The following is a 23389-nucleotide window of genomic DNA, read 5'->3' as shown; positions in this document are numbered from 1 at the left end:
CAGACACCAGGAGATTAAACCCTGTTGATATAGTTCTGTTTTTCCACTTCACTATATCCCTTCACCCTGGGGACAAGGGAACTTTGATTACTATGATATGCTCAGATACGCGACAGTAAATTAAATCTCCTTCTCTCAGCCTTTCGGTACCCGTGCACATATAATGATCCTGATCAGCAGCCCCCCCGAGTCGATTACATGGTACCAAGTCATGTCTTCTCCCTCCAGTCCCCAGCATTTGTCTTTCACATCCCCATGATTGAGTCAGGCACAGGCAGTTCCAATACCACAGCTGCTGGGTCTTCATCGTTCAAGGTTGGAGGTAGGGAATGCAAGACTGGATAAGAATCACGCTATCCAAGTTCAATATCACCAGCCCACCGTCGGCGCAAAACAAACACCTTATCGCCGATTGTCGTGCCAGACTCCACATATCCAGCTTACAAAGGCCACTTGCGCCAACACAGGAAAACGAATCCTCGTCGCTGGTGTCTAACCTCCTCCTCCGACGCCGCGGCTGACTGGTAGCTTTGCTCTACACTCGCGTCAGTTGATTCCCTGCTGTTGCTGTGTTGGCATTACGCATTATGTTGCAATATGTCGTCAGTGAGGGGTTTGATACTTCTTCTGGGTTTCTTTTCCTACGGAGATCTGATAAGATGGGGTATGTACCAGTAAATATGCATGGAGGGGGTGTATGTGATTTGGGGATTTATGGTGTAATTCGCTATGCTGGAAGGGGAGGGATATAAAAGGTCAATGAACTGAGTTGTGTTGAAGCCAACTTGATGCCTGATCTTCTCATCTTTATACCGAAATTCTTGATAAGTTCTCGTTCCACCATGGCTCCATCCATCGAAGTCGCTACCGCAACGCCAACCCCCGCTACCGAGACAAAGCTCGATCAGAAGGCCTCCGCTTCTGGATACATTCGTGAACCACTCAAGTACTCCGGTTCTCTGGACGAGTACAAGAGCTTCGACGTCACGCCCGTGATTGGGAGGGAATTTCCCGATCTCCAACTCACCGACATCTTGAACGACGACCAGAAGGTCCGTGATTTAGCCATCACCGGTACAGCCCCAACAATGTCGGTGTCGAATTGAGTTAATAGTAGCAGTCTCCCGCCGCGGAGTCGTCTTCTTCCGCAACCAGAGCCTCAACTCCGATGACCAGAAGATTCTCGGTCAGAGGCTCGGTGAGCTGACAGGCAAGCCTGCTACGTCGAAGGTACGCCGCTCTGTGAATCGGAACCATGAACAGAATTAACAAAACGACAGCTCCACCGACACGCCGTCAACAACGCCGGCCGGAAGATCACCGTCAACGAGCACGGAAAGCTCGACGACGAGATCTCGGTGATCTCCTCCGACGTGAACAGGAAGTACTACGGCGACAGGTTCGCCAATAACTCTCGCCATCTTGCGAGTGAGGGGTGGCATGCCGAGTATGTCGTCGGTTCAGACAATATACCCCCTTAGAAGAAAACGCGGAATCTAACAGCTTAGTATCACCTTCGAGCGAGTCCCCTCCGACTACGCCATCCTGAAGATCACGCATTCCCCCGAGGACCAGACTGGCGGCGATACCCTCTGGGCATCAGGATACGAAGTCTACGACCGGCTGTCGCCGCCCGTCCAAGTGCTCGCGGATACCTTGAAGGCCGTCCATCATCAGGTATTTTTCACAAAACCCATACACACCGTAGCATGTCGTTCCCAGACTAACAGTCGCAGCCACAATTCAACAAAATCGCCAAAGAACACGGCATCGAGCTCATCGAGGGAGATCGCGGCGCACCCGAGAACACCGGATATGACTTCCAGGCTAGCCAGTGCGTTTCCACACATCCTTACTTTCATACTCATAGATTACTGATGCGTTGAGTAGCCCGCTTGTGCGCACGAACCCGGTTACCGGGTGGAAGAGTCTCTTCGGGGCCGCGGGTCAGGTCGACAACGGCTGGATCGAGGGCGTTACCAAGCGCGAGAGCGAGATTTTGAAGAAATACTGTAAGACAGCCCGGGTTCGAAGTACGCACCTATAGTCAGTCTGATCTGATTCATCATAGTCCGCCAGCTCATTGCCGAGAATCATGACCTCCAAGTCCGCTTTAAATGGGGTACGAACGATCTGGCAATTTGGGACAAGTGAGTAAACTTGTATAATGATTCATGGGAGGAGGGTGCTGACGAAAGTCTAGTCGCTCCGTGTTCCATACTGCCACGAAGTAAGTATTCAGCCTCTACTGTGTTGGACGTCTGCTAACACTGGCTAGCGACTACGATGGAAAGCGGCAAGGGAACCGCGTTGTCTCACTTGGAGAAATTCCGTACTATGACCCAGGGTCGAAGTCGAGACGCGAGGCTCTGGCTGCTGAGGCTTGAGTTGAGGATGATAGTTGTCATGGTCAGCGTCAGAATCTATGAATTTGCGCTTTCAATGTCCTGATCTCTACCAGACTGGGAGATATTGTATGCTCGAAGATAACCTAGCGATACTCTATATCTATATTCCTGCCACTCCAATTCACCTTGGTGCTGAAATCCCGCGTCGCCCCAAACTCCCAGACCCCCCACAGCGTCTGCTGGGAAATAACATGCAGGGATTTGAGCAGGCCCCCTGGATCTTCTTGAACACCTCACCCGGTCTCGCCCCCAACACAGCCCTCAGCCAAACACACTCCGTTCGAGCGCTATCCCATTCCCAGATAACACGGCCGCTTGAGAATCCTCGCTTGGAGGCTCAATATAAACCCTGCATGCGCCCACTTCTTTCAAGTCTTGCGTTTGAACGACAAGATCTCCCAACCCTACGAGCGTGATAATCCCTAGCAAAATGCCCAGCGTCTCAACCGCCTTCGAATGGACTTTCACAAACTGGGGTCCTCTCACAACCCCTTACTCCCTCCCAGACACTTGCACATCGCGCGTCGCAATTGCAAATTCCGAAGTTCCCTCGGTCGTGGCATGGTGGAACCCCTGCGAGGACCAGCCCTGGTCCTGTTTTCCGACACCCACAGCCTCAGATGCCATCGACGACATCGTTTCCTCGAATGAAACACCTGGACTGGGACGTCTAGGACCATACTTTTCGCCCGCGCCATCGTGTCCCTCTGGGTGGGAGACCGTTGCAGCCGCTGCGCGTACAGGGGACCCTGAGGCACCGCTCTCGACCTCGGGCTGGATCGCAACACGCAGCATCGGTGACGAGAGCGAGCCTGACGCCCCAAGGTTTCATGACCTCATTGAAGCGCTTGCCGGGTCCTTGGATCCGTCCGAGACGGTAATTATGTGTTGTCCCAGGTAACTCCCTGCCCTCCCCCTTTAAAAGAAATCTCAACTAAATACCCTTGCAAAAATACGGGTAGCTCTATGACCGTCTTCGCCAACGCCAACTGCTACTCAGCACTCCCTTCCTATACCCCTTCCACAGCCTGCCGATCCTACTTCGTTCCAACGGATATTGCCACCGTAACCACTGGATATGTCGGCCTTGACGGCGAAACTACCACCAGTGGGATATTAATGCTCACGCCGACGACACCGGCTGACACTTGGAGGACTACTTTTGCTGCGAGCGAGACGGCAGATTTTGTAGCTTATACGGAGGCCCTCGCGCTTCTGCTTTTGCATCAGCCAACGGATTTAGAGGGTGGTACGGATGATGGGAGTGATCATGGCAGTGACGAGGCAGACGATCCGAGTGAGACGAATTCTGCGGGCCGGCTTGCCGTGGGGGGCGTAGCTGGGTTGTGGGGTGTTGTTGGCGGAGTGATTGCTTCAGTCCTTGCGGGTGCTTCGCTTGTGCTGTTGCGGTAGGTAGGGTGTTTGTTCTATAGTCTGGTGGCTGAAGATTGGGAATCGCCGATAATTGCCGTTTGAATCCGTACCACACATATCTATCTCTGCTACATTATACCCTTCATTATGAAGATGGCCATCATGAATGTCATTCCGGAGGAGGAAAGGATGCAACGAGTACATACCAACAGATCTAACTCTATAGAACGCAAATATGACGCATCATGACACGCTAAGTTGAAGATAATTTGGAAATTTCTGCAAGCTACCACACCTACCTTTGCAGTCACCCGAAGTCACCATCGCCTCGGGCCCTGTCTTACTTCCGTCGGATAGAGAAGCGAAAGAGTTCGGGAGGTACGGGCGATTCCGCCACAAGGATGGAGTCAGACGCAGCGAACAATGGAGCCGGTTTTCGCGGGCAGAATACGTCAGATTCAGCATATATATGCAGAGCGACGAGCTCCCAAGGCCAGAGTCTGTGGCCGCGGCTCCAGGTGGCTTGGGTCACAGTGGACGCTGCTCCGAAATATCTCCGAACGGTAGAGAGCTTCCCAACCAAAGTTGGGGCTCAAGTGCTGTGGAGCCAAGGGTTTGTCTTGTTGCCTGGTATTTCATGTGTTGTATGTATTTCAGGGTCTCCGATTATTGACGTTTGATGAAGTGGCCCTGGATCCAGGCACGGTACATCTTAAGCTTCCGCTGGCGGTTGACGACCAGGCGACGATCGACCGCCAAATTGAGGATATCGAAGACACCTTCTTCATCGGCGGCTTCTTCTTGCGGTATCGTCTCCGGGAGCCCTTTTTCGGGTGTCCATCGACTCCACATCTGCTCGAGCTCGTCCCGGTCGAAAAAGAAAACGCGCGTACCGTCACCCCGGACATAGAAGTTCTCGGCAAGGTATCGGTTCTTCTTAAAGCGAACTTGTGCCAGATCACCGCGCCCGTAGTCACGGAAGAGGATCTGCCCACCGGGTTTGAGGACTCTGTAGACATTTCGGATGGCCCTCTCCCATTGGTCAGGTGCGAGAGCAGAGAATATAAAAATAAGAATCACAACGTCGACAGATCCCTCCGTGAGCCCGGGCGGCAGCCCGGTACTCTCTTCATCCGGCTGAGCACTGATATCCCACACATCAGCCGTAATGCACTTGGGGTTATAGTACTCGCTCTCTCGCATAACCTTGACTGCTTGCTTCGAGAAATCGCACGCATGCACCATGAGCTCCTCGTTCTCGTTATTCCGAATCAACGGAAAAGCAGTATTCCCCGCGCCCGCGCCAACCTCCAACACAACCTGCTTGCCAGCATCTTTCCGGGTCACTTCTTCCAAGACCGGAAACTCCTGGCGCAACCACTTGCGATCCTTGAAAAAGTTCGCCGTGTTATTCTTGTAGAAGAGATTCCACCATTTCGCGGGGTCGGCGTTGAACCGCTTCTTGTCGAAGTCCGAGCACGGCGCTTCTCGTTGCTTGGCGTATTGGATTTCCGCAAAGGCTTTGAACTCCTCATCCGGTTGGACGTGGTCCCAGGCGTTGAATTCGAAGACGTCATCGCCTTCCTCGAGATAGCGAGAGCCGAATTGGAAAGGATCGCTTCGTTTGAGGTTGTTGGTGGGGTCGTGGGAGCGATGCGGAGGAAGTTGTGGGGGAATGGCTGCTTGGGCGGCAGCCACAATATCTGTGGGCGCAGAAACGACCGGTGTGGAGGACATGGTTACACTGCCCGTAACGAGCGAAGGGCTTCAAAGAACGAAAGACAAAAGCCTGGGAGTCTGGCCGTGGGGAGACATCGTGGGAAAAATTGTTGATTGCACAGGCAGAAAACACACCGCCTTCACTGTGACAAACGGCAAACCGCAACCAATCACAGCCAGCCATAACGGCGGTGCCTAAGGCTAGCCTGGCTTGTTCACAGCCGCAATTGACCCCCCGTGCAAACTGTCCATCTTAAAGGCCGCAATTCCTCTCGTATCCCCCTTCGATCTCTTTCCCTTCCCCCAAGTCACTCGACGATATCTGGCCTCTCCTCGAGAGAGCCGTGGGTGTGCCATGTCATCGTGATCCAGCAATTTTAACAATTTATATCCTATCACAGCTTTCCCCGCCATCCAGACCACTCTGCGGAGATTGTCCCGTCTTACTCGTGCCAGCGGTCCACCCAGGCACCTGTATTTTCACTCGATTCGAGAAATCGAGGGCCTGTTTCCTCCCAAACGCCACAGATATCCATATTCCTACTCAACGGATATCAGGAACGCAGCATGTCGTGCCTCTCCAGCATCCTGAGTTGCTGCCTCCCCACCAAAGACCCCAAATCCCCAGAAGCCCAGCAACACAGATCCGCCGATCCTCCGCATCACCACCGTTCCTCCACAAACAACCCCTTTGATCCATCCCACGACCAAGATGGCTACAACAACATCGTCCCCCTCCCGGCCTACACCCCCCGACCAATGAGCATCCAGGAAAAGACATTGGAAGCTCACATGCGCGATCCCCCCATCTCCTCCGAAACACACCACAACCACCCCGAATTACAATCACACCCTGAATCAAACAACTGCACGCAACTAAGCACAGACGAGAAACAACGTCTCGCCTGGGAAGACGCCACTAACCGCGACTCCACCTCCCCAAACTACTACTACCCCTACTACACCCACCCGCGCCCCGAAGAAGTCACCTCGGACGTCTCCTCCGCTCTCTCATTCCCTAGTAGCTACGGGAATACATCCACAGCGACGCGGGAGACGCCCCCGCCTCCCTATTCGCCTCCCGTACTCTCTCCTGCGCCGTCAAGGTCCATGTCCATTTCTTCGGCGTATCGACATCCATTCCCGGCTATGCCGATGGCAGCTATTACGCAGCCGCCGCCTGCGTTCCACCGTTCCGATGGGACTGGTGGACGATTTACCCCGCCGCGGCGAAGTATCGACGAGCAACTCGCCGCATCGGGGGTGATGAGACCGGCAAGGTTCTCGTGGGAGAGTGAGCGTGAACGGCGCTAAAACTCGCATTTTCCTTTTCCTTTTTCACACGCATTTAGATAGAGAAGCGCTGCCGACACTGCTGCTGCGGGGACGAGTGGCTTTTCTCGATGCATCGATGCATCTAGCGTCCACATACACATATACCTGCGTATACATATATGATCTTCTGACGATTTCTTTTATGCGTTGGGAGGAATTATCCGGGAAAGGGATTCTGGATGGGTTTAATGGTACCCTTGATGGGTTGGATAGGCGTTTTGGGTGGCTGAATGGCATTTCCACTTCGATATAATCCTCTCTAATTCTCATTGCTATATTCCGTCCAGGACTCCTCGAGCCAGTGTAGTTCTTCTACTCTTATCTCGTACTGGAAGACAGCTCGCAGCAATCTGTTGAAAACTCGAATAAACTCATGACGGCATGACTACCAACCCGAAAAAGTATACGAGCAACAAAACGCCGATCTATATGAATCTAGGGGTATAATACATTCGCAATATGCGACGTCCACGTCCATCCCAAACACCCAATTCCTCGTACACAATATATCAGAGCAGTCCAACATCACAAACTCCGCACCCCCGGACCAACGCTGCCAGTCTCGAAAATCTCAACCAACCCAGCCCCAATCGCCTCTTCAAGAACCCAACGGAAACTCATCCCGTAGAGGTCCTTCCATTTCTTCGTCTTCCCCGGGAGAATGCCGGCGAACTCGCCCCTGGCTCGCTTCGCGACGCTGAAACTTCGCTCAGACTCCACTGCGCCGTCCCATCGGTCGCGGAGGAGGTAAAGCGGGACTTCTCCGGATTTGGATTTCTTGAGGAGTGAGATAAGATGGTCTCTGCCCGCACCGAGGAGTTTAAGGTACGGCCCCGTATTCGGAAGAGAAAGGAATAATGTCGCGGTGTGGAACTGGGCCTGCGACTGTGATCCAGTCTCTGCATCGCCCGATTGCCCTGCAGAACCAGAACCAGCTCGACTAGCCGCAGCCGCAGGAGCGGTGGTAGGTAAATTCGGTAAGGAGGGCACACTCGACGTCCCCTTGGCGAGCGACGAAGACGAAACAATAAACCCACTCCGCACAAGAGCCGTATACTCCGACGCGGAAAACGCAGCTCCCGGTATAGCACAAGTATTCCCAATACGACCAAGCACAGTGAGGAATTTCTCCTGCAACACTGGATCCAAAACGCTCTCCCTAACAAGCTTCTCCCAGTCCTCCGTCAAAACAAGACAATCACCCAACCCCGCCGCATCGTTCCCACGTCCGGGGACAATAAGCCGCCGGATCCGCCCCGCAATCGCGAGCTCCATGATCTCCCGCTCGACCTTCGTCGGCGCATCAAGAAGCGTGTGTACATGTGCAACGGAAACAAGAGGCGGCAAGGAGCGTCTGAAATTCAGCACCTGCGCGATCCGCGTGCTGTTCATGCCCGCACGCGCGGGGAGCTCTTCGAACATGCTATCCCGGACATATTTCAGGGCTTCGAGGACGTTGTCTACCGGTGCGGTCTCGGGGATGTGGTGCGATAGCCCGACGTCGGTGAGTGGGCCGGAGTCGAGGTCGGGATCGTCAAGTTTCGGTTTCAGAGCGCCGCCGCTGCCCCCGCTGGTGATGGGTTTGCTGCGGGCATGGCTTGCGAACGGGGATGCACGGGGGCGTGATGAGGCTGGTGTTTTGCGTTTTTTTATACCGGAGACTGGGGCGGAGGTTATTCGCAGTGGCATGACAGGATGGGGGATGGAGGGGGTGAAAGTGGGACGAGAGGCCTGGAGGCTCAAAAGCTTGGTCGGAGAAGAAGCCGAGCCGCACGTGGGGTCCACGTGACAGTGGCCCAAGTGAATGACGTAAGCTGTGGTTCCACAGACTGAGTTATGCAATGCAATGTTAAGACAGTCCAGTCTCAGAAGGAATCAAGGGTTTGGATGGGTTGAATTTGCCGAGGTGGATTTGCTGTCAGGTTCGCAGATCGGGGTTACATTTTGTAAAGCACGGACTTCGGTTTTTTTTTTTCTGCATCGAACATGGTTGCCGGTACTTCAACAGCATTCGCTGACGGTTGCCCAGGTGTATTGATCTGAAACACAGAGTGGAAAGATCATCCTGAAGCGAGCTTGGAGAATGTTGACCGACAGCTGAAGGACAATTAACCAGAGCACATAATTTCGCCGTTATCAGTGTGAGTATCATGGGAGGTATATAATCCCCCTTTCTCCCCCGCCTCCCCCATCGCTTTAAATATTGGATGACTCTCTCCCATCCGTCTCCAACCTCTACAACTTTCCAAACCCGTTCTTAAACTCCCAAAATGATACCTTCCCTTCTAACCTTCTCCCTCCTCTCCCTCCTCTCCCTCCTCTCCCTCCTCTCCCTCCTCTCCCTCCTCTCCCTCTCAACCGCAGCCCCCGCACCCCCCCAACAAGACTACTACCTGAAAACCATCACCAACGACCTCTACCTCTCCTCCTCAATAACCTACGACGGCCACATAAACTACGTCCTCCTCACAAACTCCTCCCTCGCACAGCCCCTCACCCTCTCCACCGGAGACGGAGCCATAAACCTCGACACAAGCAACGTCATTGGCGCTAGCTCGCACGCGCCGGTGCTCCTCTCCACGAACGAGGGTATAAACAGCGTCTACAAGCAGGTAATCCTGGGCGATGAGAAGTCGGGGAACTATACGACTGGGTTTCGGATTTCGGCGGATGGCGGATTGACGCTTGCGATGGAGGGGTTTGGAGGGTTTGTTGGGTGTACGGCGGCGAAAGGGGTGAAGCAGGTTTATTGGTTCGCCGCGGGGGAAGGGGAGGGGGAGGAGCTTCCGGTGACCTGTGAGGAGATTGGGTTTGTGAGGGCGTGGGATTTGACATAACTGAGAGTGAGAGGATTGCAGAACAACTCATTGACCTCTGGATGGGTGCTTGTCATCTGCGCTTCTGCTGCTTCTTTGTTTCACATGGTTGCATTGTTGGTGGTGGAGGGTCTGTGATTGTTGGACGAAATTCTCGATCGAGGTCGCGATCGGCAGGGCTACGGACTAAAGTGACACGGGCAACGTCGCCCTGACATGGGGTCTGAAAGTCAAAAACGAATGGAGGGAAATGCATCCATCAATGGGAGTTGATTCGTCGATATCTTCCACCTCCAGACCCCCTCAAACCAAGGATTCTTCCCCGGAAATCCCATCTTCCACGGTCTCTGAGTGCTGAGAATTGCCAGTAGCACCCGGAACAAGGGTCTGAAGTGCAGCCACACAATCCGCAAAATTCCTACAACACCTACTTCAAGTCGAAACGATTAACCTTCAGGATCATGTAGTCCTCCCAGTTACTCTTCTCCGCGGGGCTCTTCGGTCCAACAAGCTGGACTTGCTCGCCGTTCTCATCATAGAGAGTGTACGTGGGAGCATTGAGAGACGAGCCAGAGGCAGAGCCACTAGGAGGAAGCACCTCCGCCTTGGTCTTGACAGCCGCAGTTGAAGTCAGCACACAACCGTTTGCACCGATCGCCTCCGCTGCAACGACGCTGACGCGGCGACCCTTGAGAGGGAGTGTAGTTTCGAAGCCCGTGCGTTCGACCTCACCGAGGAATTCGCGCGAGCCGTGCTCATCGACGACGTTATAGAAGCGCCAAAGCTTAGTCTCAGTGTCACCATTCCAGGAGACATACACAGCCGTGCCCTCGTCGTTCTCAAGAGACACGATGGCAGGAACTTCGTTCGGAAGACCAGTCCAGTTGTACCGGAACCCACGGTAGTTCTCAACCCCGAGGCCCAAGTAGCCAGAGTCCATGTAGGCGTGGAAGATCGGAGTCCCGTCGGCACGGAACTCGGTCAGAGCGCCCTCGGAGCCCCAGTTGACGATGACGTTGCCATTAGGAAGGAGCTGGGTGCTTCCTTGAGACTTTGACAGGAGCCCATCAGGAGGCTGGAAAGCCTGAACTATGGTGGCCTTCCAGGTAGCCGTGTCAACTTCAATGATCTTACCCTGAGAGAAAGGGTGGGTGTGCACTTCATGCCCACGGCCGTCTTCAGTTCCATGCGCGGAGTTATCATACAGCGAGATGATCTCTTTGCTGCCCTCCTTGGAGACGAAGCGGGCATGGTGCTGGAAGCAGAACTTCACATTGTCTCCCAGTTCAAAGTCCGACTTCGTTCCTCCCAGGCGCCAGATGATCTCCCCGGTGGCACCGTTGATCTTGTGAACAGCGCAGGCATCTCGGGCTGAGATCAGGTAATTGCCCTCTGTATCTTTGTCCACAGAGTTAATGTGGAAGTAATCCCAAGCATCGGAAGAGTTATAACCCGAACCAGCTTGACCAGGGTTGATGGGGAGAATGGCCTCTGATACCCATTAGCGCGGTTTCTGGGGAAGTACAATTCCAAGATTTTGATTCACTTACCATCGGGAAGAACGTGTTCCAAGCTCGACCACTCAAACAGAAGCTCACCAGTCTCAATGTCAAGCTCTGCGATGCGTTAGTCCCCAATCGCAAGGTTCAATGCATCAGGTGAACGGACCCTGGATAATGGCGTCGACAATCCATTGCTGTTCAGGACTCGCTCCCCACGGGGTAAGGTCCTGAGGCACAGGCTGGTAGATCTGAATCAGGGCGGTCTCCTCGTTGATGATATGGAACTCATGCTTGTCAGTGAGCTTGTGATTGCCAGCACGAAGTTCACGGATGGTCTCGTAGTGCTGATCCAGGATGGTCGTGTGACCGTGGCCATGGCCATAACCAGGGTTGTGGTCCCCCTCAAAACAGAAGAGGATGTCCTTGCCCTTCCAGCGTGCCTTCTGGAAGTTGGTGGCCCAGATAGAGTAGTAGCCGTACCCAGACCAGACAAGCTCTCCATCATCGCGGAAGATATACGGTGCAGCCTGGCGCGGGCCATGCTGCTCACCCGCAGTATCCGGGAACCCAGCAAATGGAGCGACGAATAGATATCCCTTCTCGACGTCCGGCGCAGCGGGTATGGTGATGTTCAGCCGAGGAGGAGCCAGGTCGGTCCGCGACTTAAACTGCCAATCTGCAGCCACAAAAGGCAGCAGAGCTGCTGCTGAGAGCCAGTGGGAAAGCATAGCGAGTGCTAGGGAAGACCATCATGATCAGCCCTGATCGATCCATTACTCAATCATTGGATGGGTACATTAACCTTTGGTAAATACTCTGCACTGAGCCGAAGTTGCCTTGTTTTCGGTGGTTATCGGCGAGGACTATTGAACAATTGATAGTGTCCACAAGAAATTCCAACCGCCGCGGGGTTTCAGAGCAGTATTTATGCGGGCATGTTCGAACCGAATCTTCATGTCTGTCGACCGAGAACTGTGGTGCGAATTACGCCAAGATGCACTTCGATTGCGATATCAACACATCCATTCCCGAAATGGAGTCCGACGCTTCTCCACGGCTTCGTCAACCACGCAAACTTTCTGAACGATGAGCGGATTCGTCCCAGTTTGTTCGGTTTCCCCACAGATGTTGTCATGCCTTCTTCGAAGCCAATTTGGAGGGACCAAGCCATAACGACGGGTCCGTTTTCGGCCGAGCGAAACGATGTGCACCATTCCGAGTTTCGAGATATACTTTTGACGTCGCTCCCGTCCCGTTTCCCAGCACCGATAACGGCCCAAAGCACCCAGATTGTTATCCTCAGTACCTGGTGCAGCAAAGGTCACTTCCTCACCGCACATTTCTTGAGTGGGACAAGAAGGTTGGCAGAGCGAATCAATGCATTATTGAATACGGCAATGAGTTGGCCTACTTTCGCTTGAACCGATTCTCATGTCCGTTTGACACTTCGGAACATTCTTTCCATGCAGCCTTTTTCTTGCACCCCATCATGTCTGACAAGGACAGCCGGCGTTTGGAAGAACTCGAAACCCAGTACGACTCGTTAGATCCTTTCTGTTCAAATAGTATGATTGTCACCGTGGTCTGCTGGTTCGTTCATCGAACCATCGCTCGGAGACTGGGTGGCTGTCAAAGTACCGGAAGAAGTGGCTTGGCCATCTAGCTCGTTCGAATTTTTGGCATTATTTTCGTAACCTTTGCGCAGAATCGAGACATAGACGCTGCCATCCAGAAATCAGTCGGGATCGGTCAGCCCACCTGGTGGTATGCGAAGCCGTCCAGATGACGAGCCAGTGTGATCACAAGGGCCTTCGTCAGCTGAAGCCAGAGGAAAGCATCTTCATCATTAATCACAGATAGGGAACATCTTAAATGTGTTTAGCTCCGATGAGATTAACAGATCTCAAGGTTTCCCAGAAGACGTCGACATTGTTTACCCCCAGGGCGGTGAGCTTGAAAGAAATACTTATCGCCGACAACCAAAAGAGGAAATCTGAAACTTTTCTCGGCCTCGACTTCAACCGCTCCCTTCACAGCCAGCGACAGGCACAATGTCCAAGGCTACCGTCGCTGCCATCGCTGCAGCGAGTGCAGCCACTGGCGCAGGCCTAACAGCCCTCCTCTACTCCTCCCGACCTGGACACCAACAGCAAAAACCGACCCCTACAGCTACATCCGCGCTTCCACCCCCATCAAGACCCAGCACAGCGCCAATCCCTCAACCCTCTCCTCCATCCCTTGCCACAAAGGTTTCTGCTGCCGTCGCCTCCCCTGTCGATCCGTCCGGAATTTACCAGTATGGCTTCCCTGGCCCCGTCGCAGACACAATCTCCTCCCTGCCCCTAACAGGCGCCTACGACCGCCGCACCCGCAACCCAGCCTGGGTAGCCGAGCACATCACGCCCGCCAGCCTGGCCCTGAAGAATGCGGACCGCAAGCACAGCACCTTCTTCGAGGACGCCGCAATCCCGTCTCTCTTCCGCGCAAAGCTCGCGGATTATTTCCGGTCAGGATACGACAGGGGTCACCAGGTGCCCGCCGCGGACGCAAAATGGTCGCAGGAGGCGATGGACGGCACATTTGCGCTTACGAATATGTGTCCACAGGTTGGAGAGGGGTTTAACAGGGACTACTGGGCGCATTTTGAGGACTTCTGCCGCAACTTGACGAAGCGGTATCCGAGTGTGAGGATCGTTACGGGACCGTTGTATCTCCCCGCCCGAGATGCGGATGGGAAATGGAGGGTTAGCTATGAGGTTATTGGGACGCCACCGAATGTCGCCGTGCCGACGCACTTCTACAAGGTTGTTTATGCGGAGGAGGGGCCTGGTGTTCCCTCAGGCAAGGTTGCCTTGGGTGCGTTTGTCTTGCCGAATGCGAGGATTTCGAACGACAAGAGGCTCGCAGATTTTGAGGTGCCGATTGAGGCGGTTGAGAGGGCGAGTGGCTTGGAGTTTGCGAGCAAGTTGGAGCCCGCAAGGAGGAAGAGGCTTTGCCAGGAGATTAAGTGTGATATCGTCGTGCGCGAGTTTAATAACTCTGCGAAGCGGTCTTGATTTTCCTACCTGTACAGATGTTTCCTTGGCCCTTACCTTCGCTTCCGACATACTGTATTATGGGTTTCCTTTGCACAAAGCGCTATCTCGGGCATTTTACATTTACATAGTCAACGTTTCTATAGATTATCTTGTTGATACAGGGCAGATATTCTTCTCCCTTCAAAGCAGAGTCCAGCTCAGCATTGAAACGCAACGCCTGCCTTAGTCGCGATATTCCCCCCACGGCCTGCGAAACCTGTTCCTTCCGAAGATATCTCGACCAATCCAGGTTGAATCCCGTCTTTATCCTTCTTTTTCTTTTTCTTTTTATCTCGCGCCGCATCTTTGTCGTCTCCGTTCGAGTCGCGCGACGTCAGATCTGTCTCACACACATAGCATAGAATCAGGCCATGTAGTTCGGCCGTCCGCTCCTGCTCTTCCTTCGTCGCATGCGGATCCGGCGCATCATGCGGCGTCATAAACTTATCTACACACGGTTTGCATATTACATGGCCGCAGGGTTTTGTGACTGGCAATATTAGTTATCGCAAGAGAACTAGTCAAGCAGCGAGAGTGACATACGCATCACCTTCACTGTATTCGTCAACGTCTTCTTGCAACTCGGGCACACCCGTACCGGAGATCCATCCGGCCCAGTCTCCACGGTAAAATTCACATCGACCAGCGACTTGAGCGAGTAATTATGTTGGTTCGACTCTGTAGATCCCGGGCAAACAGGATTAAGCTTAACGACCTTGTTGGCAGCGATCTCATTCGGATCCGTCCCCGGCGTCAACGAAGGTACCCAAAAGGATGGAAGTGCCGATTTGCTCGATTCCAACTGGCAATGGCACCGTTAGCCCCATGCCCAAGCAAGTCCAAAGAATCCCAGACCAGCAAAAACACCCATGCAGAGACATAGACTTACCTTCTCCCTCTTAACCTCCTCCCTCAACCTCTCCTGCTCCCTCCTCACAACAGCCTTCATCTCCTCCTCACCCAACTCAAACACCTTCTTCTTCTCCCCACCCCCAACATCAACCTCCCTCCTCTTAAACCTCGCCAACGCCTCCTCCTCCTCAACATTCCTCTTCCTCTTCCCCGTCGCCGCAGCTTCAAGACCCATACTAACCATCTCAAACTCCCTGACCTCCCTCCCCCGCGCCTCCTCAAGGCTCCGCTCTTCCTCCTCCTGTATCCGTTTCCGCGCACTATCCCGCTCCCTCTCTAACCGCTTAATCTCCTGCCGCTGCGCAAGGAGGTCGTTGATCGCGCATTCCCGGCAGAACAGGTCGCCGTTTTTTGCGCACGCTACCGTCGGAGAACGCGCCGGGTGTAGGCATAATCTGCAGGCGCCGAAGGGGAGGAAGGAGTCGCGGCCGATGACGCCGCGTTGCGTACCCCAGGATGTGCGGAGGAGTCCGCGCTCGTAGGCTGTGAAGTGGGGGAGGGAGGTGTTGCGTTTTGAGTGGGCCATTGTTTTTTTTTTATTGTTATTACTCCTCTGTCAATTGTTCTTTTGGTGTTCCTCTTATCTTGGGAGGCGATTGGGTGGTTGGCTGGCGGAGGATTCTCCGAGGATGTGAGTTCGGTGCGGCGTCCAGTTGGGGGGAAAGAAGGAAGCTGGATTCAAGGTATTAAACAATAAGTCTGGAACTCCGGAGATTTGCAATCTTAAAAGAGAAAAGCCATTGACCGGAATTTGAAGGCATCTATGAAATTGTCAAAACGGATCGAAGCACTGGCAGTTTGTTGTGGTCCAATAATGAGGCGAAGATGGGCTCGCCGCTCACCGCCTGCCTCCCAATTTCAAGATCTCAAAAGCTCGATTCGATTCAACTTCCAGGAATCATCCAAAATATATACTTTACTTTTTATATAGGAAGTACTGACCATAAAGCCAGTCACCTGGGTATCCTGAAAGTACAAAACGCTCCTCCTGTGTTGCTTTTGCAGCGTCTATGCGGACAACAGCATCAGCCAGTGTGATAAGTTCACGTCCGATGTTAAACAGAAACAACCATAGTAGAGTTAGCCTACAGTAGGCTGCGCATCCAGAAACCACAAGTGATTCATGTTGTCGAACGCGACGACGGGATTAGCAGACCGAGGACGCCAGGAGGGAATCTTGATCTGCAGGACTCTCATTCTGTTGAAATTTGCCGCTTCACTAAAAAGGGTCATCCCTGCTAGTAAAGGGCTCATTCTGGTTGACACATTCAGACTCGAACCCAGAGGGCGGACGGCAGGGCTCGCCAGATGGAATACAAGTGAAATCCACCGCAGCGAGCAACTGCTCCTTCAGACGGAGATCTTCGGGATCGATATGACCCCACCGATCCTCAACCAGGATGCGGACGAAAGGATCATTGAACGCCTCCGCATACCTCAATGCAGCCTTGAATACGGGATTCCGAGTCGGGAAAGGAACCAGCGCCTTGTAGCCACCCGCCACGACATAGAAGTCTAGTAGCCTTACAAACGTGGCAAGGTCACGGTCACGGATCACCTGTCTGAGAGTGCGAGTGGCACGAGGGAAGGATTCTTCCACGTCAATGCATGCTTTTGTCGCTAGTAGCTCAAGGAACTCAAACTTCGTTTTTGTCCAAGGCTGGCCAAGCAGCTTGTCGGGGACACGAGAACGCGGGCAGAAAGGGAGCTCAAAGTAGCGATTCCCGAGATATTCCACGCCATCCCTCACTTCGATATCGACCACGCCATGATTGAACCACATGGAAATTTTGAAGTCGGCGACGGAAGTAGGAGGCTTGAATAACTTCCTCGCCCGCAAGATCAAATCGGCCTTTCCGCGGTGACCACAGACTCCTCTGTCGTAGTCTTCCAGATTGTCGAATCGCGTCTCAATACTCGGCCGAGCAACCAGTTGGCAATCATCCGGGAAGATTTCCATCTCTTGACGAAGATGTCGGCACACGTGGCTGAGAAACTTCACTTGACAATTGCGAACCACAGACAATGTGCACCAGCGACACCCGAGAATCTGCGTTCGGAGATTCACCATTTCAGCGTTGTCGATGGCCCCAACAATGGCATGGGGAGGGAGGAAGTGCCGGGTGAAGAACGGTTCATGGTCGTCATCGTCCCCGTCGCTCTTTGTTATGGCGAAGGCGAACCGAACAAGCCATGAATAAATCACAGGGTCGGAGAGTGCCCTGGCGATATGGATCGAGGCTCGAGGGAGGTTTATCTCCAGACAACGCAGAAATATTTCCTGTATTATTTCGGTTGGCAGGCTCTCGAGCGGTGACTTGAGTCTGGCCAAGCACTGCTCCTGGACCATTGGACCGAACTCGCTTGAAAGCTCGACCAAGCGGTCTCCAGCGCCCAGGGGAGGAGAGGCTCATGTGGCTGCGCAGGGATGGATTGGAATGATTCGCATAATTCGAGGAGATGCGCCAGCCTAGATGTTCCCCATTGTCCCTTTCTTCAGTATATGTTTTTCTTTCTCGGTCACCTTCGTCGGTTCCGACCGAGTGGCTGTCAACACGAGGAGTACAAGAAATGCAGCAAGCACAGATTGAATCATAATATAATGTGAGCTGGAGCGGACAATTTCATTCCCCGTGTTGCCAAGCCAGAGGTCTCTTCAAGGCACCCTCCCCCCTTGGGTATCCCCCCTAACAGACCAATCACGAATCTGAGTGTCGAAATGGTGAGGGGTTTGTGTGATGAGTATGAAAGAGTAAAATAGCCCTGAAAGGTCTTGCAAGGTATGGATAGCAATGAAGTCTCGTGTCTTCAACCTTCGAGGGATGAACAAGAACTCAAAATCCCACCACCTGCACAGGCAACGGCCCGCTACGATTGGACAAGGCGTGTGATTGACGCATTCGACTCTACATAGGGCTTGGTGGGTTCGCAGGGAAGTCGACCTCCGGACCTCGGGAAGCATACCTTATTGTTGAATGGTGCTTCTCATCATGGCGTTTCGCTGTCTAAGGTACAGCCACGTAGGCTTCCTGATGATGATCATGGTCGATGAATCATGCAACATAATATTAGAAGAAGCCAACTAGGAGACAAAAAGTGAAAATTAAGCTATTGGTAAAGCCTGAAAAGTCAAGAGAGAACTGGAAATGACGGAGGTAAGAAAAACATTGCCGACATAAAGCGAAGATGGCCTCACGTCCTGCGACACCACATCTTCGCCATTGGTCTTCCTCAAACGTGGTGGCTGTATCCAACTCACCCTGGCGATCAAAAATATATCCAGGCAGCGAGGTAACCTCCTTGATCATCAGGCAGCCGATACCCAGTTGCAGATACACCTTGGTTCCATCTCAACCGCTGGCACCTCTATTCCTCGCAGAAGCAGTCTGTTAACCAGAATTGACCCTTTTTAGTGGAGTGGCGATTTCCCACAGGAACCCAATCGCCTGATTTGGGATTCCGGATCTCGGTCCAGCCTCCGAGTGTTCCTTGACTCGTCCTGTAGCTGCTGGGGCTGATAGGGTCTCGGCGACAATATTACGGTTCGAGTGCATCGCGCTCGCCGCTGCCTATGCTTTCGATCTTGTTGTCCTTACGCACCGCGACAGCGACATTTCCAAGGCAATGTTCGTCGAGAACGTTGATCACCGTTTCTCTCAGGTGCTTCCAATCCTTATTGGCCTTTCGATTCACACCTAGCAGGACGGGTTGAGGGGGCACTGGAGACGGATGTCCGAGGTTCCTATCCGGAAACAACCTATCAACCCTTCTGCAGTCAATGCGGTTAGAAATGGCATTGCCGACCTGTTTCCAGATCGAAAAATGGGATTGGAGGGTATGCATCCACGATCTCCACGGGGATTCCGCGAAAGCCTTTCGGCAAGTCTTAAAGTTTGCGGGCGAGGGCGGCCCAGGCAACTTGGGCAAGGTAATTGCGATTTGCAAAAACAAGAAGAGTAACAGCTGGGCTTCTGTCCAGCTCATAAACGGAAAGACGGCCGCAAAAATCCACATGGCGTCTTCTGGAGAAGCTCGCTACGACAGATGTCATCCAGCTGGGTAATGAGATGGCGCGATTCACAACCTGGGATGACATCGTACAACGAATGCGAGCGAGGGATTTTCAGAAAGCTGTCACAGGGTGCCTCGCCTAGTTCAGGGCCGCCGGCCCTCAAGCCTGTCTCGAGAAAGCCGTCTGTGGTAGGAAGTGGGCTCTCATCGCACGAGACCCCCGGGTCTTCTAGATCGAGTGGTAGACGGAGCTGGGGCAAAGAGAGTGGTTGGAGGGGACGGGATCTGTGGGAAATAGCCACTCGACCTTCACTAGTTGACAGAAGGAGAGTGGAACGAGGAGGAAGATGGGGGTTTATATAACCCAAATGGCTCCCGGATACATTGAAAGAGAGGCCAGGAAATCATCTCTCTTAGTGACTCACTGGGTGGTTGCAAAGTCCAAAGGGAAAGAGGTATTTTTTAAATGCAGTGAATGGAATTCTTTCTCCGAAGGTCAAATCTGACTCAGTAACACTCATTCAGATAGTGTAGGACCCCTGCCCGTCACCTGTTATTCGAGCATAGGCCGAAACCTACCGGTGGGACGTCGATGCTAACACCGGGTACAACTGGGCTGTATACCCGTGGATTTCGTTCTACATGTGGTGGACGATGCCATCCGGCTGTCAGAAAGTCCACTGGAGGTTTGGATCACCGAAGAGATCTCCCGATTCGCTGTGGTGGTCTCAGTTCGTCAATTCCTGCGCAGATCGACTTTCGTCGCCGAGCACTACCCGTCGAGTCTCACATACCCAGAGGGCCGATCTGCTGGCTTGTTCTCATGCAAGGGCGCGGCAGGAAGGGGAAAAATTCGCAGAGGCTGGAGCTGAACTGACTCCATCCTCCAAATTCGAGCCGATCGAGAGTTGAGCTGAATGGAATTTGAACCCACATTGCGCGGCATGTCGCTCGCAATCCAGTTGTTGTGCTTGAACGAGTCGGAAAATCAGAGCTTCCTGCCCAGGTACAGGGTGTGGGCTCCCTTTGGCTGGAGCAGCAGGCAGAATTCCAGAGTCGAGATTTTCGCAAGACCAAGGATTCACCTGGCACCCGGGTTGAGACTCAAAGAATGGTCAAGCCACCGTTGGAATGTTCTGTCATTTCCTTACTCATACGTTCTTTGATGAAGATGATCCCAAGCAATTGATGAAGGGTGCCTTGGGATTTGGGTCCTCGACTAAGACCGAGTTGCAAAGATATCAACTCTCATCACACATTGATCGAGCAAGGTGGAGATGCCATCGGTTCCGGATCTCGTTCCATCAGGACGTCGCAGTTGATGCCAAAAATTGTTGCTTCCCGAGATACAAGGAGGATCTGCCGAGTCGAGTCGAATTATGACGAGGCCGCGTTTGACAGCTTGAGCTTTCTTGAGCCATACGCCCCTTCGGTAACAAAGGAGATCTGAGACAGCCGCGTGTCGACCGGAGCCGAATCCTAGGAGGGAACATTAAGCACATGGGCAGCCAGCACATCCATCTCTCGGCGAAATTTTAATTCGGTGCTCTGAACAAACAACGAATAATGATGTATGACCGCCGTCCTTAGATGCAAGGGCTGTTGCGAGAGCGAATGCTGCGCGACAGTTTTCCGCGTCTAGCATTCTCGTCCTTGTCAAGGTGAAAGTCCCATGATACCGACCAGGGCGACTCTTTATGCTTAATTTCCAAAGGCTCTTCTTTCTGACCTATTTGCGGGCTCGTGGGCCCTTACAAGTGGGCCAATTCAAGTCCGATGGGTTGGACTTGTCTCCAAGGGCAGAAGAAAGGATTGGCAAAGGAATGTGTTGTCAAAATGTCAGGCAGCGAGGAGCCAGCGCATAACTCCATAGCCGGTTCCGTACCACAAAATGCGCCGATCTGCCTGTAGATTGCCCGGAAACAATGAATGGGAGATCCATACTGTGAAATGCCTTGGGAGATTATATCCGGTATATAACTCGCGGTGTCCCGGACTCCAACAATGAGCCATTCTCGCACGCTCCCACCCCACCGCTGTCCTTCGTTTGATTTTGCCTTTTGATTGTTTTGGCGTGTCTTCAGAGTCCCTCGTTCGATATTCCCACAATAGAAGAGCTTCGCATAGCATACGTTCGTTCTCTCGTTTCGGGTTCATCTGCATCGGTCTGCTTGTATAGAATCCTCGTCCATCGTTAATTCACCCAGATTAAACGCACAACCCACCGACTCCAACCAATAGTTCGACATCATGGATTGTTTTAGGCAAATTTATCGCCTCATTAGGAACCCCTTTACACGTCCGCAACGCCGAGTTTTGGAGATTGTGAGTGAGCGTGATAATTTGTCTCGGGAACGAAGCTGATATTTGGTGCCTAGGGACCTCCCACAAATTTCCGAAAGGAGGAGCTACCATCATTCTTTGCCGATGATGAGTTCGTACCCTTCTAATCCCGAAATATCTGCTTAGCCGTTCTGATGAAACCGCAGCGCAATAACCCTGCACAGTCGGACAGCACTCGAGAAGGACGCCATTGTGAAAACGACCGAGCAAGAGCGCTCAACGCGGGATAGGATCAAAAGCCAGGTTCGAAGGCTAAGCGTCAAGATGTCTCGGCCGCTCGTCGACGCAGTATGACGCGTTCCAGTATATCCAATAATTATACAGGGTAGTATGGAAACCTAGACAAAGAGGCCACACGCAGCTTGACTACTCGATCCTCAGAACTCCATCATATTAGAAAAGTCGGAACTTCATTGAGTCTCGATTTCTTTGCCCCGGCATCCTTATCTTTGTGTTTTACCCATTGGGCATTGGTAAAGCCCGACCGTCGTTCCTGAGGTTGTACACTAGGCCTGGGCGGCTCCGGAAGCTCGTCGAAGTCATCAAAAATTAATCGCTTTTTTGTTCGGGTAGTGGCTGAAGGCTTATTCTCGGGGTCTGCAACTTGTGGCTTCTCCGGAAGCTCACCGAAATCGTCAAATATCAATCTCCTCTTAGCCTGTGTAGTGGTTGGTGTATTCCCAGACTGCGTAACCCGTACCTGCTTCGTGGTGTCCTCCGTTGGGTGCACCGCGCCTGATAAGGACCGCGATTCTAGGTCGGCGGTGATGTGATTTCTTCGAGACATCACTGAAGATGACCGACGAACCGCTGCGGCAGGTCGAGCCACGGCTGAGACAGGCCGAAGGGCTACAGCGTCGAGGTCATCATCCTCATCTGTAGTCTCACACGGTAAAGAAGTCTCAACCTCATCTTCCGCCACTCGATCACCATCAGTCAATCCACCCTTTCCAGTACCATTGGCTTGCGCAAACCCCGCAGCCGCACGAGTAGTAGACCGAACACCTGTCTTTCCAACCAACAACCTCGCCCTCCTCGGACTCAACATCAGATCCTGCAGATGCGTGCCAGCCCACGAATTCTCCTCATCAACATCATCCTGCGGAGTCTCCCTTTCATAGCTCTCGCGCGAGCCGTTTCCGTAAATCCGATCCAGCCCTTTCTTCTGGCTGGCCTTGAGGTCCTCCGCGGCGTACTTCTTCTTCAGTTCATCACTCATATCAGTAGTCCCGTTAGTGGGTCGCGCGATGTCCTCGATCTTTGCTGCATTTCGCGCTTTCGCCTCCCTCCCGCGTCTTACGTATTCGGCGTAGTGAAGATGTTTGGTGAAGCTTTGGGCGACAGTATAGAATTCGTCTTCTACCATTATGTAGATATCGTCTCCATCCAAGCCTTCGTTAAGGAATCTAATGGGCAAGCGATTTGAGTTAGCATGGGAGTATATTGAAATCGCGATTTCCCCACCTATGTGATCACTTACTCTTCTGACGGGCAGCGGTGGACAGGCGACGATGGTGGGCTTGGAGCTGTCGAAAGCCGTCAGTGAGGGGGGAAATGTGTCCCAGGTACTCCATCACACATACAGGATCTGAAGAAATCTCGCTTTGAGGGGGGGGTTTCCCTCTTGCTAGGCGTCTCATTCTTCACTCTCGGACTCGACGTTCGTTTGATCTGTGGAGTTGGCGAGTCTGAATCTTTCCGGGACTTTATGACGCCCGTAAGCCAGGGGACTGTCCTAGGCATGTCGCAGGAGCCGGATTATCTGTGAAAGTAGGGTGAAGGTGATCTGAAACCATGATTCTCATTCAGCGCCGAGTGTCGATGATGGCAAGGGAGTGTGAGAATCTCGACGCGAAAGTCGATCGCTTCGCGTTTGGCCTGGATTTCGCGGC

General features: G+C 53.0%; 16 protein-coding genes across 16 annotated transcripts; 7 read left to right on the top strand and 9 right to left on the bottom strand.

The window, feature by feature from the left end:
• Nucleotides 1–842: 842 nt before the first annotated feature.
• Nucleotides 843–2387, top strand: BJX67DRAFT_391449 (TauD/TfdA dioxygenase family protein; the record flags this gene model as incomplete). The annotated part of the gene is made up of 9 exons (XM_071034781.1): nucleotides 843–1074; nucleotides 1121–1230; nucleotides 1281–1447; nucleotides 1509–1677; nucleotides 1737–1834; nucleotides 1891–2012; nucleotides 2072–2150; nucleotides 2204–2230; nucleotides 2279–2387. The coding sequence occupies 9 exons, from the start codon at nucleotides 843–845 to the stop codon at nucleotides 2385–2387; spliced, it is 1113 nt and encodes a 370-aa protein (XP_070881261.1).
• A 451-nt stretch (nucleotides 2388–2838) lies between these two features.
• BJX67DRAFT_385776 (uncharacterized protein) lies at nucleotides 2839–3821 on the top strand (the record flags this gene model as incomplete). Its single annotated transcript, XM_071033932.1, has 2 exons — nucleotides 2839–3305; nucleotides 3371–3821. The coding sequence occupies 2 exons, from the start codon at nucleotides 2839–2841 to the stop codon at nucleotides 3819–3821; spliced, it is 918 nt and encodes a 305-aa protein (XP_070881260.1).
• Nucleotides 3822–4347: 526 nt separating this feature from the next.
• BJX67DRAFT_309848 (tRNA(Thr) (cytosine(32)-N(3))-methyltransferase) lies at nucleotides 4348–5662 on the bottom strand. The gene has a single exon (XM_071027133.1). The coding sequence runs from the start codon at nucleotides 5517–5519 to the stop codon at nucleotides 4449–4451; it is 1071 nt and encodes a 356-aa protein (XP_070881259.1). The 5' UTR covers nucleotides 5520–5662; the 3' UTR covers nucleotides 4348–4448.
• Nucleotides 5663–6068: 406 nt separating this feature from the next.
• BJX67DRAFT_385774 (uncharacterized protein) lies at nucleotides 6069–6815 on the top strand (the record flags this gene model as incomplete). Its single annotated transcript, XM_071033931.1, has 1 exon — nucleotides 6069–6815. The coding sequence occupies one exon, from the start codon at nucleotides 6069–6071 to the stop codon at nucleotides 6813–6815; it is 747 nt and encodes a 248-aa protein (XP_070881258.1).
• Nucleotides 6816–7233: 418 nt separating this feature from the next.
• Nucleotides 7234–8690, bottom strand: BJX67DRAFT_309557 (Stk19 family serine/threonine-protein kinase). The gene has a single exon (XM_071027129.1). The coding sequence runs from the start codon at nucleotides 8523–8525 to the stop codon at nucleotides 7362–7364; it is 1164 nt and encodes a 387-aa protein (XP_070881257.1). The 5' UTR covers nucleotides 8526–8690; the 3' UTR covers nucleotides 7234–7361.
• On the bottom strand, nucleotides 8684–9190 carry BJX67DRAFT_366734 (uncharacterized protein). Its single transcript, XM_071030432.1, has one exon. The coding sequence runs from the start codon at nucleotides 8986–8988 to the stop codon at nucleotides 8755–8757; it is 234 nt and encodes a 77-aa protein (XP_070881256.1). The 5' UTR covers nucleotides 8989–9190; the 3' UTR covers nucleotides 8684–8754.
• Nucleotides 9107–9673, top strand: BJX67DRAFT_385772 (uncharacterized protein; the record flags this gene model as incomplete). The annotated part of the gene is made up of 1 exon (XM_071033930.1): nucleotides 9107–9673. The coding sequence occupies one exon, from the start codon at nucleotides 9107–9109 to the stop codon at nucleotides 9671–9673; it is 567 nt and encodes a 188-aa protein (XP_070881255.1).
• A 203-nt stretch (nucleotides 9674–9876) lies between these two features.
• Nucleotides 9877–11985, bottom strand: BJX67DRAFT_309555 (arylsulfotransferase family protein). Its single transcript, XM_071027128.1, has 3 exons — nucleotides 11321–11985; nucleotides 11203–11268; nucleotides 9877–11143 (listed from the first exon to the last, which is right to left on the bottom strand). The coding sequence occupies exons 1-3, from the start codon at nucleotides 11880–11882 to the stop codon at nucleotides 10080–10082; spliced, it is 1692 nt and encodes a 563-aa protein (XP_070881254.1). The 5' UTR covers nucleotides 11883–11985; the 3' UTR covers nucleotides 9877–10079.
• A 1-nt stretch (nucleotide 11986) lies between these two features.
• On the top strand, nucleotides 11987–12941 carry BJX67DRAFT_309751 (uncharacterized protein). The gene is made up of 2 exons (XM_071027131.1): nucleotides 11987–12687; nucleotides 12790–12941. The coding sequence occupies exon 1, from the start codon at nucleotides 12090–12092 to the stop codon at nucleotides 12573–12575; it is 486 nt and encodes a 161-aa protein (XP_070881253.1). The 5' UTR covers nucleotides 11987–12089; the 3' UTR covers nucleotides 12576–12687; nucleotides 12790–12941.
• BJX67DRAFT_309817 (uncharacterized protein) lies at nucleotides 12891–14393 on the top strand. Its single transcript, XM_071027132.1, has one exon. The coding sequence runs from the start codon at nucleotides 13206–13208 to the stop codon at nucleotides 14208–14210; it is 1005 nt and encodes a 334-aa protein (XP_070881252.1). The 5' UTR covers nucleotides 12891–13205; the 3' UTR covers nucleotides 14211–14393.
• On the bottom strand, nucleotides 14300–15990 carry BJX67DRAFT_309552 (putative RING finger domain protein). Its single transcript, XM_071027127.1, has 3 exons — nucleotides 15121–15990; nucleotides 14775–15033; nucleotides 14300–14721 (listed from the first exon to the last, which is right to left on the bottom strand). The coding sequence occupies exons 1-3, from the start codon at nucleotides 15667–15669 to the stop codon at nucleotides 14390–14392; spliced, it is 1140 nt and encodes a 379-aa protein (XP_070881251.1). The 5' UTR covers nucleotides 15670–15990; the 3' UTR covers nucleotides 14300–14389.
• A 9-nt stretch (nucleotides 15991–15999) lies between these two features.
• Nucleotides 16000–18098, bottom strand: BJX67DRAFT_366730 (uncharacterized protein). Its single transcript, XM_071030431.1, has one exon. It carries the CDS (start codon nucleotides 17491–17493, stop codon nucleotides 16363–16365), a length of 1131 nt encoding a protein of 376 aa, XP_070881250.1. The 5' UTR covers nucleotides 17494–18098; the 3' UTR covers nucleotides 16000–16362.
• BJX67DRAFT_309550 (uncharacterized protein) lies at nucleotides 17647–18217 on the bottom strand. The gene has a single exon (XM_071027126.1). The coding sequence runs from the start codon at nucleotides 18103–18105 to the stop codon at nucleotides 17800–17802; it is 306 nt and encodes a 101-aa protein (XP_070881249.1). The 5' UTR covers nucleotides 18106–18217; the 3' UTR covers nucleotides 17647–17799.
• Nucleotides 18218–18608: 391 nt separating this feature from the next.
• Nucleotides 18609–19452, bottom strand: BJX67DRAFT_309734 (uncharacterized protein). Its single transcript, XM_071027130.1, has one exon. It carries the CDS (start codon nucleotides 19155–19157, stop codon nucleotides 18681–18683), a length of 477 nt encoding a protein of 158 aa, XP_070881248.1. The 5' UTR covers nucleotides 19158–19452; the 3' UTR covers nucleotides 18609–18680.
• Nucleotides 19453–21404: 1952 nt separating this feature from the next.
• BJX67DRAFT_385767 (uncharacterized protein) lies at nucleotides 21405–21791 on the top strand (the record flags this gene model as incomplete). The annotated part of the gene is made up of 3 exons (XM_071033929.1): nucleotides 21405–21479; nucleotides 21533–21588; nucleotides 21644–21791. 3 exons carry the CDS (start codon nucleotides 21405–21407, stop codon nucleotides 21789–21791), a joined length of 279 nt encoding a protein of 92 aa, XP_070881247.1.
• BJX67DRAFT_309544 (uncharacterized protein) lies at nucleotides 21602–23345 on the bottom strand. Its single transcript, XM_071027125.1, has 3 exons — nucleotides 23081–23345; nucleotides 22978–23023; nucleotides 21602–22903 (listed from the first exon to the last, which is right to left on the bottom strand). The coding sequence occupies exons 1-3, from the start codon at nucleotides 23238–23240 to the stop codon at nucleotides 21886–21888; spliced, it is 1224 nt and encodes a 407-aa protein (XP_070881246.1). The 5' UTR covers nucleotides 23241–23345; the 3' UTR covers nucleotides 21602–21885.
• Nucleotides 23346–23389: the final 44 nt, after the last annotated feature.

The sequence above is a fragment of the Aspergillus lucknowensis genome, assembly GCF_044049455.1.
Source record: "Aspergillus lucknowensis strain CBS 449.75 chromosome Unknown BJX67scaffold_70, whole genome shotgun sequence".
Classification (NCBI taxonomy): domain Eukaryota; kingdom Fungi; phylum Ascomycota; class Eurotiomycetes; order Eurotiales; family Aspergillaceae; genus Aspergillus; species Aspergillus lucknowensis.
Note: the sequence above shows the minus strand (reverse complement) of the source record. Positions and strands in the feature narration are given on the sequence as shown.